This window comes from Lissotriton helveticus, chromosome 3_1 (genome assembly GCF_964261635.1).
Source record: "Lissotriton helveticus chromosome 3_1, aLisHel1.1, whole genome shotgun sequence".
In the NCBI taxonomy this organism is placed as follows: Eukaryota; Metazoa; Chordata; class Amphibia; order Caudata; family Salamandridae; genus Lissotriton; species Lissotriton helveticus.
The window spans coordinates 2082249680-2082260354 of NC_136061.1; the positions used below are offsets into that span (position 1 = coordinate 2082249680).

Consider the following 10675-nt stretch of genomic DNA (forward strand, 5'->3'; position numbering starts at 1 on the left):
AAATCAATAGCCAAAAAAATGATGCATAGCATTTTGCAATTCTTAATTTGCGATTCGGTAATTTTCGCAAATTTAAAATCGCAAAATCTATGAATGATGCATGTGCCCCATAGTGTTAGGCAGAGGGGGAGAACTGCAGAGAACCAGGCGAACTCCCACTCCATCAAACTAATGGTTCCCTGCTTTACTTAGAGGGAAGGAATACCCCAGGTTTTCACCAGCGGAGCTTCAGCCGGTTCCACAGGTGGAATCCGTCTGTCAGTGGGCTGCCACTGCCAGGTCACCATCACTGTCAGAGCAATGGTCAGAAGATTCCCCTGTCCAGGGCCGTCGTGTGAGGCATGCTTGCCCAGAGCATGGAAATGAAACAAAGACGCAATGGAAGTAAACTCCCGAACATTGGGGCATATTACCAACAACTAGCGATAATTATCGCTATGTTGGCTTAGCTGCAATAATTTTATCGCCGTGTTGCGGCGATTTTTATCGCTTAGAAGCCTTGCTATTATCAAGGTTTATCTCCTAAGGGATAAAAATCGGCCAAAAATGCATGAATATCGCTGTAAAGTCAGCGATATTCATGCATTACCGAGCTAATGCTCTTAGCCATGTTATCCACCTCCCATTGGATAACATGGCTAAGAACTGCTCAGGGCAGGTGTTAGCTTTTGGAGATATTCGCGCTTAGCGCTAATATCTCCAAAGGTTGGTAATAGGAGATAGCGATGTTAGCGACTGTTTCCAGTCGCTAACATCTTGTCATGCCCACTTTGCATGTCATTAGTGTTTCAGTTTCAGTTTCAAAACTTTATTCGGTTAAAATACAAATAACCATAAAAGTAGCAAACAAATACAACAGGCTACAGTGAATGCAACTCTAAAAATAAATGTTCAGTGAGGGAGATCAATAGATTAAAAATTTAAACCATTACTCTATCCATTTGTTTCCGTAAATGAAACACAGTTTTTAAAAATTTTAAGACCACAGTTACAGTTAAAACCATATCCATTCTCTGGAGATCTAAAAAAGCTGAGCGGTGATTGGTAAGATTCATTTCTTTTAAAAAAGGGACAATAATTTCAATACGAGAGGCTCTATAAAATCTGCAAAAGAAAAGGATATGAATGTCCGATTGTTGTGAAAAGCCATCACATGGGCAAGTGGGCAAAATGCGGGTCCATAGGTTCATACTAGGAAAGGACACCAGTCTAAAATATATACAAAATCTAAATCGAGTTAAAAGAAAACGATCATAGTTTGAAATGGGCAGGGAAAGATATGGCTGTACAGTCTTAGTCTCACATAGAGTAGGGTGGTGGGATTGTACAGAGTGTTTCAAGATTTCAACTCTCCTCCTCTTATCCTCAAGATGGTCCAGGCAGAGGGCTTTCAATGTGCTCCTTGAGATGCTGTCCATTGTAGATGGATCCAAAAAGTAAGAGAAGCACCCCAAATCAGTTAGGAAGCACTTAACATATCCCAACCATTGTGATCTCTCCACGTGCTCCAGGCGAAGGGTGTCCTGTAACAGAGCCCGGTTCATGGTACACTCATTTGTAGTCCAAACCCTGTGCCACAATAAGATGGGTTGAATTTTGATAATATCTGATATATGAGATAAACCCAATTCGGCGTGACAATTAAATGTGGCAACAGACTGTGGGACTACAAGGACTTCCCTCAAAAACTTATTTTCCACAACCTGGATAGGATCAACATTTGCGTACCCCCACAAACCTGAGCCGTACATAGCCACAGATAAGCATGTTGCTTTATATATAGTTAATAGTTCTTTTATTGGTTTCCTGCCCAGTTTTCTAACAAAGTTCTTTAAAGCCATGATCGTTTTCATAAATAAAAGAGTTCTGGCCTTAATTGCACATGTCCATGAACCTGACTCATGAAATAAAATGCCCAAATAAGAAAAGGTTGGGGTATTATCTAGTGGAAGTTTATTTAAAAAACATTCTTTTCATTGGTTTACTTGATTTGGGGCCACAGTTCATTGTAAATGTTTTGCTACAATTAACTTGCAAATCTAGATTCAGCATAAACTTTTCAAAGCTTGTTACTAGCTTTTGCAGAGCCTGCGGTGTACGTGCCATGAGCACAGCATCATCCGCATACATGAGCGCAGGGATTGCCCTCCTCCCGACCCTGGGCATATCCCCGCACTCATGCAGCAGGTGATGCTCAAGCCCGTTAATGTAGAGGAGGAAAAGAAAAGGTGCCAGCACACAACCTTGACGTACTCCACGACCCACACTAAATTTTCTGGAGCATTCCCCCCCTCTACCGTAGCGAACAGACGCAGTGGCTCCATTATACAGTTCCCTCAAGAAACAAATGATAGTATTATCCACTCCCATACCTTTCATTACTGCCCATAATTTGGAATGCGACACACAGTCGAACGCAGATGAGAGATCCACAAAAATAAAATACAAGCGTTCCGACTTGATCCTTATATACTTATGCTGTTACAACATTAAATTTAGGCCTTGCTCAATTGTACCAATCCCTTTTTGAAAGCCAAATTGCAAGTCGCTCATAACATCGTTTTCTTCCGCCCAACTTTGAAGTCTTGCCAACACTATTCGACCCAAGATTTTTATTGAGGAATCAAGAAGGGAGATAGGCCTATAACAGGCACAGCTGTTTCTATCCCCCTTCTTGTAAATGGGGACAATGACAGAGGTGAACCAGGAATCTTTTAAGCCACTTGCCAATGCTGCATTAAAAACTTGTACTAAAATAGGGGCCCAGATTTCAGAATTGGCTTTGAAAAGGTCAGCCGGGATCCCATCGGGCCCAGCTGCCTTTCCTCCCTTAGTTGCTTTTAAGGCAAGCAGAACCTCGTCAAGTGTAATAATCAAATTAGGTCTAGTTTGTAAATCCAAACTGGTCTGGGGACCACCTCCTTGATTGTCATCCTGAGCCATATAAAGATTTGAAAAATGATCCACCCAATTGTCCTCATTTATTGCAATCTCAATTCGCGCAGTGTGGGTTTCGTAAGGAAAAGGTGTATTAATTACTTTCCAAAAAGCAGCAGAATTTTTGGATTGTGAGGCCTCACAGAGTGAATCTAGTGCCTCCTTATTAAGCACAATTTTCCTTTCTTTAAGAGCCTGGTTATATAGTGACCTGCATGTTCTTATTTCGCCTAGGTCTCTTGGGCTTCTGTGAACTGCATGCTTTAAATTTTTCAGCGCCCTAGTACATTCATTATTAAACCAGCTCTTACACCCCTTACCACTACGCTTTGACTCCACCCTTAAACTACTTTTTATATTTGCGGCAATGATACCAAAATGTTCAATAATTTGATCACTACTCGCATCATTTCCCAAACAAATCAAAAAGCTAGTAGAGCATGCCTCCCAGAGTTTCTTAAAGAACATTGCGGGGACTATTTTGCTCCACTTAAGTGAATATCCATTTTGTCTCCCAAGAACCACATCAACCGCTGCCTCAACAGGAGGCGCGGCCGTAGATGGGTCTGGGAACAAATCAACTACCGTAAGGCATTGCGGAAAATGGTCACTTAAGGGCAATGGAATATTTGTAGCCTCCACTGCTCTATGATTAAGGTTGCTGGAGATGATAATAAAATCAATAGTTGACGACAAACCTCTACCAACAAAAGTGGGAATAAAGGGCGCAGGTTTTAGTGCTATTTCATTTGCAAACCCTAAGTCGAACGTAAATAATATTTCGTTCAGCAAGTCCCCCATTAGATTATGGTCGAAATGGGTCAGATTCGTATCTCTATCTATCATTAGACCACATAGTCCCTGTCTACCTTTGGGACAGAGTGGGCAGTTAAAATCTCCCCCCCATAAAATTACAAATTCTCTATTATTTTTATCTACCTCTACCTGAACTTCCTCCCTGAGTTGCTTCATTGCAACCACGATTTCTTCCCTCGGAATATTGTTATAAAAATTAATAACAATAATCTTTGCTCCTTTTAGGTCTCTTAAGACTATGATCTGGAAGTAATTGGAAAGTGAATGATGATGGGCCTGTTTGATTTTAAGGTTATTTGAAATAAACGTAATCAAACCTCCTTTAGCCCTTCCAAAATGTCCTCCAATAGCTGGGGTAAAGAAAGTCCTATAGCCGTTTACGTGGATTGGGTCCTGAGTCCATGTTTCTTGGAGGGCCACTATATCCTGCCCACTTATTATGGAATCCCAAGCTGGATTGCAGATTTTTTGTCTCAGCCCGGCTACGTTCCAGAAGAGCAATTGGCACAGGTCACTCTTCACCTGTAACGAACCATTCCCTATCTGCTCTGTAGGCCCATTAGTATCTCCTCCAAGAAGCTGCACCTGTTCCGGGAAAACATTATCAGAAGCTGTTAACCCGTCCGAGATGCTGGTCTTATTTAATGTAGGAGATTCATGGGATGAATCAATGGGAGCCTCAGTACTGCTAGAAGATACCCTGCCCCTAGTAGAGACTTGAAGAATTGGGCGTGAAAGCTGTTCCTCAGCCACAGATTCCGTAAGAGTCTGAGCTCGCTGTCAATCTACACCGTCCAAACCCGACAAGATATGATAACGGTTTTGGATCGGTAGACTATACAATGGTGGCAGGGGTCCTCCATTATTCCATAGTCTCCCTTGGGTAACATTAGGTCCGAAATAGGGTGGATAGTGATTAATAGTAGGTGGGTTTTGATAAACCTGATAATCATTCCTACGATAAATGTCCTCCGGTCTCTCAGTATAAAAAGGAGGGCCTTGACCACTAACGTAACCAGGAGTAGCCTGCATGGGCAGGTTGCCCCCTGGCCTATCCCACGGTCTTGCATTTTCAGACCCCCAGTGTTGACGTACTGGCTTCTTAAGAAGCTGCCTGTCCCTCCCCCGATTAGTAAAACTTTTTGGGGGTGCATAGGGATAGAAATAGGAAAGAAGATGCGTGGAGATAGAGCCACTGCTACTAGCATCGAACCAATCCCCAATATGCCTCACTGCCCTATGATCCTTAAAGTTGATGATTATAACATCACCATTTTTGTCCTTGGGCCTAACCCCACCCAGTTAGCACGCCTTAGGCTTAAAATTTCGCCATTTATTGAAGCGGGCAGCGGTCTATTATCACGGAGCCAAAAAACAACCTTATTCCGTAGGGCTCCGTGATCTTCCCGTTTGCCTTCGGGGAGTTCTGGGACCCCTGCCATAACAATGACAAAAGGGGCAGATTCAGGGGTTAAGTCCACGACACGATTAATTTTAGTTTTAGTGGGGGCGATTGTCGGATGGTTACCTTTACTTAGCTTGGTCATTGACAGATCCTTACTACCGACTTGATTTTGGGTGTCCCCTTGTTTAGTTGGTTGTTCATTGATTACCGGCGCCACCTGTTGGGGTATAGCCATCTTTGGGGCTGGAGTGATTATCGTAATTGCAGGGCTCCCTGCTCTTACACCCTTTTGTACGGAACTCTGTTTTTGTTGCAGTACTGGCTTTTTTACTGTTGGTGTTATGGGCGCTAATGACAAAGGGGGCCCTCTTAGAATAGATTTCACAGGAGGGTTGACCTTAGAATTTTCCAATGGATTTAATTTAGGTTTTCCTATCCCCTTTGCCAAATCCAGTAGAAGGAGGGAATTATGTTCAACCTTCTTCTGAGTTTGATCTAATTGAGCACACAATGTCGTTATCTTATCTACGAGTGGTTGCATCGCTCCCTTGAAAAGTTCTGCAATTTTGGCCATCATAGCCACCTCCCCTTCTAAAGTTTGACCACCTTGTTTCGAGGGCACACTAACAGCCCCTTTTCTAATTTTATTTGCACGGTTTCCCAGTGGCTCACCTCCCCTTTTTAAACTATTAGTTATAGTAGGGGAGGTTGTAGGGGACATAAGAGATGGATCAATAGGGAGTCTAGGGGAGCCCGATAGCCTAACAGTATCATTCCCAGTAAGTAGGTCCAATACAGGAGAACTGGTAGGTGTACTGGACAAAGGGAGCTTATTAATTATAGTTTGGTCATGGGAACACCCTACAATATTATCAACGACCCCTGAAGATGACAAATCAATAAGTAGCAGAGAATCTGTAGGGCATTCAGGTGTAATAACAACCCCTTTTTCTCCTGTTTTACATAGTCTAGGATCAAAACACGCTGATATAAGGCCAAACATTACCCCCCCTCCTTGTTTAGTTGTGTTATTACTTTTCCTTTGCTTACCCCTGCGCCTCACACGTGCTTTCCTGAATATTCGTGAAGGAACCTTTGTAGCAGACTCCTGTGGTTCGCAGGAGCCTTTAAGTACCCCTTGGGTGTTAGAAACCTCAGCATTCGCACCCGCATGGATTAAAGCAACTACCGTCGTAGCTTTGCGCATGGGAGCAGGAGGCTCCTCCAAAGGAATATCTACAACGGTGACTGGAAGCTCAAGAGAGTTTGTTAGAGGAGCTCCAGCCCCAGGGACGCCCTTCTATTGCTATTAATCTGTGCAACCTTTTTAATTAAGAAATTGTCCATAGTAACAGGTTTAGGAGGCATAGTAAATTCCTATAGTGGTAGTTACTAATATTACATTGAGCAGAGGATTCACACTCACATATATAATTAACTGGAACAAAGATGGACTAAAGAGTGTGGCCCCGGCCCGGCTCCGTTGGTCCCCGGAGGGCCACAGAGGGCCCGCTCTTTGCCCGGTCTTCGCCCCGGTTGCTCCCGCGCGCGCTCCCGCGCAGCGTTTGGTGTCCGTATTTGTATATCCTAGGTCAATGGGCGGGGTTGGTGGAGGTGGGGCGGGGCGGTCAGGGAGAGCGGGGCCAGGTGATGCGGCCGCTTACACCGGGACTCTTGGGAGTGTGAGTCCCGGGTTCCGCTCGCAGCCCTGCAGCCTTTCAGACCCCCACCGAAGCGCCAAACAGGGAGAGAAATCCGAAGCGGGACCCGCGGAGCGGGTTCCGCGAGCCGTCGGCAGGGAACCTTCCCAAACAGCAGCAGCAGCACAATCCAGGTATGCGAGGAGTGTCCCACGCAGTACAGGGTCCTTCCCTCTTTTCTGTTGGTGGAGGTGGGGCGGGGCGGTCAGGGAGAGCGGGGCCAGGTGATGCGGCCGCTTACACCGGGACTCTTGGGAGTGTGAGTCCCGGGTTCCGCTCGCAGCCCTGCAGCCTTTCAGACCCCCACCGAAGCGCCAAACAGGGAGAGAAATCATGTCATTAGTGATAAAATCTCTGACATGCAAAGCGGGGCCCAAGATGGTCGCTATCTCCTACTAGCTGTCGCTAACTGGTGTTAGCGACAGCTAGGTAATAAGGAGATCATTTTATCTCCGCTTTCTTGGCTTTTAAAGCCAAAAAAGCGGAGATAAATCCCTTGATAATATGCCCCATTGTTTTCCTGGATTCAAGAACCAGTCCTCACTTTGGGAGTTGCTTGTTGATAAGAAAATGTTTGCTACTTGCTCTTCAATGTTCACTGTTTTCAGTGGATCCACTGCACCAGATGCCAGGAAGTGATCTCATAATACAGCAGGTGGTCCTCTGCCAAGGGAGTGAAAGCTGGGGTCTCTGCCTTGCAGGTTTCAAGACACACTGATGTCTGTCCTGCATGCACTATGACACATGAAAAATGAAAGATGTGCTATTTAGAGAAGATACTGCAAGAACTAGCAAATGTCTGTTCCATAATGCAGAGTTTTGTATTTTGTGTATACCGGCATTACATGCAGGGGCCTGGGACGCTATGGACATGCCCGCCAGTAATCTGTGCCGGAGGCACTGTACTATTACAGAAGAGTGCACAGATGTTTGTGCATCTTCTATATTACAGATATCACCAATGTACATACAGGGCTGGTGCTATTTTAAGGGAAGTGTTGTCATTTGCATAGCCCCATGCAAGAGAGTGAAAGAGGTGTGGCGCAGCGGCCAGGGAAAATGACACCGGAACTCGGGGGCTCATGGTTCGATCCCCGGCTCCGGCGGCAGGTTAGCCCAGCACCATGTGACTCTGGGCAATAGCTCGCTTAATCTTCCCGAGGGCCCACAGCGCCTTGACACCTTCGGGTAATTGTTCACGCTTTACAAATTATTGACGAGGGCACCCAGACAAATATTCCATCAGGAGATGCACTAACTCAGTGCCACAAAGAGGTAGTACCGAGTCAGCCTGCCCCTTTGGATGGGTGAACGGGGGTCTCGTGCATCACCCAGACTTCCCACTGCAGGGAGGCGCAGTCACTCATTGCACCCCCCAGCTGGGGGATCTATATCCCATCTTTGAAATGTGGGCAGGTCCTACCTGCAGAGAGAACGACGGAACATCTGCTTCAAACAGCAGGTCCGATTTCAATCATGCGCTGCCCTAAGGGCCCACTTTTTTAATAGGTCACACTATCCCTGTTTTGCACAGCCCATCTATTTAAAGGTGAGCTAAGATGCAAACTGGGACTGTGAGTCCTGTCTATAACACGGCCCAAGGATCACAAATACATTAAGAAATGCACAATAACACATTTTATATAAAAAAAGGATCTCATTACCTGAGGCAAGGACAGCAGAGCACTCGTCAGCCAGGCCACACACAACATGATCTTGTTCTTCTTCTTCGCATCACTGATAGCAAGTGGATTGAGGATGGCGGATTGCCGGTCAATGCTGATCACCACAGTGACAAATGCACACGAGTACATTGAGAGAAGCTTGAGAAACATCAGGAAGCGGCAAGCCAAGTCCCCTGCCTGCCACTGCAAGGTTATGTTCCAGACAGCATCCAGTGGCATGACCACGAAGGTCACCAGTAAGTCAGCTGCGGTCAGATTCAGGATCAGAATCCTCACATGAGACCTCTTCTTCCGGCTGGTGCGGGCAGCAGCCCACAGCACAGCTAGATTGCAAAAAGCGGATACAACAAAGATGGCGAACGTGATTATTACACGTGCCTTGGCAGCCGATGTGAATGTGGGCAGCTGAAAGCTGCTGCGGCTTCTGTTCTTCAAGTAATCCTCGGGGTCTAGCACACATGTGCTGTTCAGTAGAAGGAGGCTGGAGCAGTACATGATGTCTTGAACGTGTGTGTTGTTCATCTTTGAAGTGTATGAGGAAATCTACTATGTACATCGAGGTGTTCAAGTGGAAAAGGCCATAAAGATCCTTCAGGTGAAAGCATATCCCATCGTTCCAAAACTGTAAAGAGAGCAAAGATGCACCAGTTATAAAAATAAACCATGACATCCATGTACTACACAAACATCAAAGTGTGTCTTCTCAGATGAAATGTATGCCAAACTTGTAAATATGTCTATATTTTTCAAGAAGTTACAGACAACGCTTTTAGTTCTGCAACATCTACTGTGCTAGTATTGATGCGCTCCCTTTCAAGCAAAACTAATCATAATGAAGGAAAACATATACAATTATTTAAACAAGGCTTGCTAAAGAGAAAATGGAAGAATGTAGTCACCTTCCCAAGTCATGGTGACAGTAAAGTTTTATTATGATGAAAGAGCTTGAATTTTGGCAAATAAATTACAATTGATGAGGAGAGGCTCTAGAAAAGGCTCATACAATCGAATCCACTGCCAGCAAGCAGAGAAGAGGTTACAAGGATGAAAACTCTAGACCCACAATCCAGAAAAACAAGCATTGAAAATGCAATAGGTCTCGCCTTTAATTAAGTTAAAGCCATTTGCTTCGCTAATGGTTTTGTACAGCAAATCAAATGGCTTTAACTTTATAAAAGGCGAGACCTATTGCAATTTTTATGCTTGTTTGCTACAGTAACTGCAGAGCAAGCTGTTAATCACAAGGCGTCCGTCTAGCGCCAGTTTGTTTTTGGTAGTAGTTTTAGACGCCAGCGCGTGTTAGTTGCACACAAAGCTGCCCCGGGGGTACAGAAGTGCATCTGGGGACTCGTTCCACTCAAAAGACGTGCCAGGAGAAAATTAATTTGCTTAATGCATTTATTGGACACCCTTATATAATATAGTTTTTTCGGAGGGACAAAAAGGCAGAAAGAGGGATGGATAGAACCATCGACAGACACACAAGCACGTGGTTAGACAGACAGAGAGACAGTGTCGGATAGCTAGCCAGACAGACAGACAATGTCAGATAGATAGCCAGACAGGCAGACAGTGTCAGATAGATAGCCAGACAGACAGACATACAGACAGTGTCAGACAGACACACAGAGTCAGACAGACAGACAGAGTCAGATAGACAGACAGAGTTAGACAGAGTCAGACAGACAGAGTCAGACAGATAGACAGAGTCAGTCAGACAGACAGAGGCAGAGAGACAGACAGACAGAGTCAGACAGACACACAGACAGAGTCAGACAGACAGAGTCAGAGTCAGACAGACAGACAGAGCCAGAAAGACAGAGTCAGACAGACACACAGACAGTCAGAGTCAGACAAACAGACAGAGTCAGACAGAGTCAGACAGACAGACAGAGTCAGTCAGACAGACACAGTCAGACAAACAGACAGAGTCAGACAGATAGAGAGACAGAGTCAGACAGACAGTGTCAGACAGACATACAGAGTCAGACAGACAGAGTCAGTCAGACAGTCAGACAGACAGAGTCAGTCAAACAGACAGAGGCAGACAGACAGACAGTCATACAGACAGAGTCAAACAGACACACAGACAGATAGAGTCAGACAGACAGAGTCAGACAGACAGACAGAGT

The 10675-nt window shown here is 45.0% G+C and overlaps 1 protein-coding gene across 1 annotated transcript in view; it reads right to left on the reverse strand.

The window, feature by feature from the left end:
• Window positions 1–9065, reverse strand: part of LOC144824115 (gonadotropin-releasing hormone II receptor-like) — a 240357-nt gene extending 231292 nt beyond the window's left edge. The window contains exon 1 of the mRNA XM_078683227.1: window positions 8523–9065. Coding sequence (XP_078539353.1) covers window positions 8523–9065 — 543 coding nt within the window. The remainder of the gene's footprint in view (window positions 1–8522) is intronic.
• Window positions 9066–10675: the final 1610 nt, after the last annotated feature.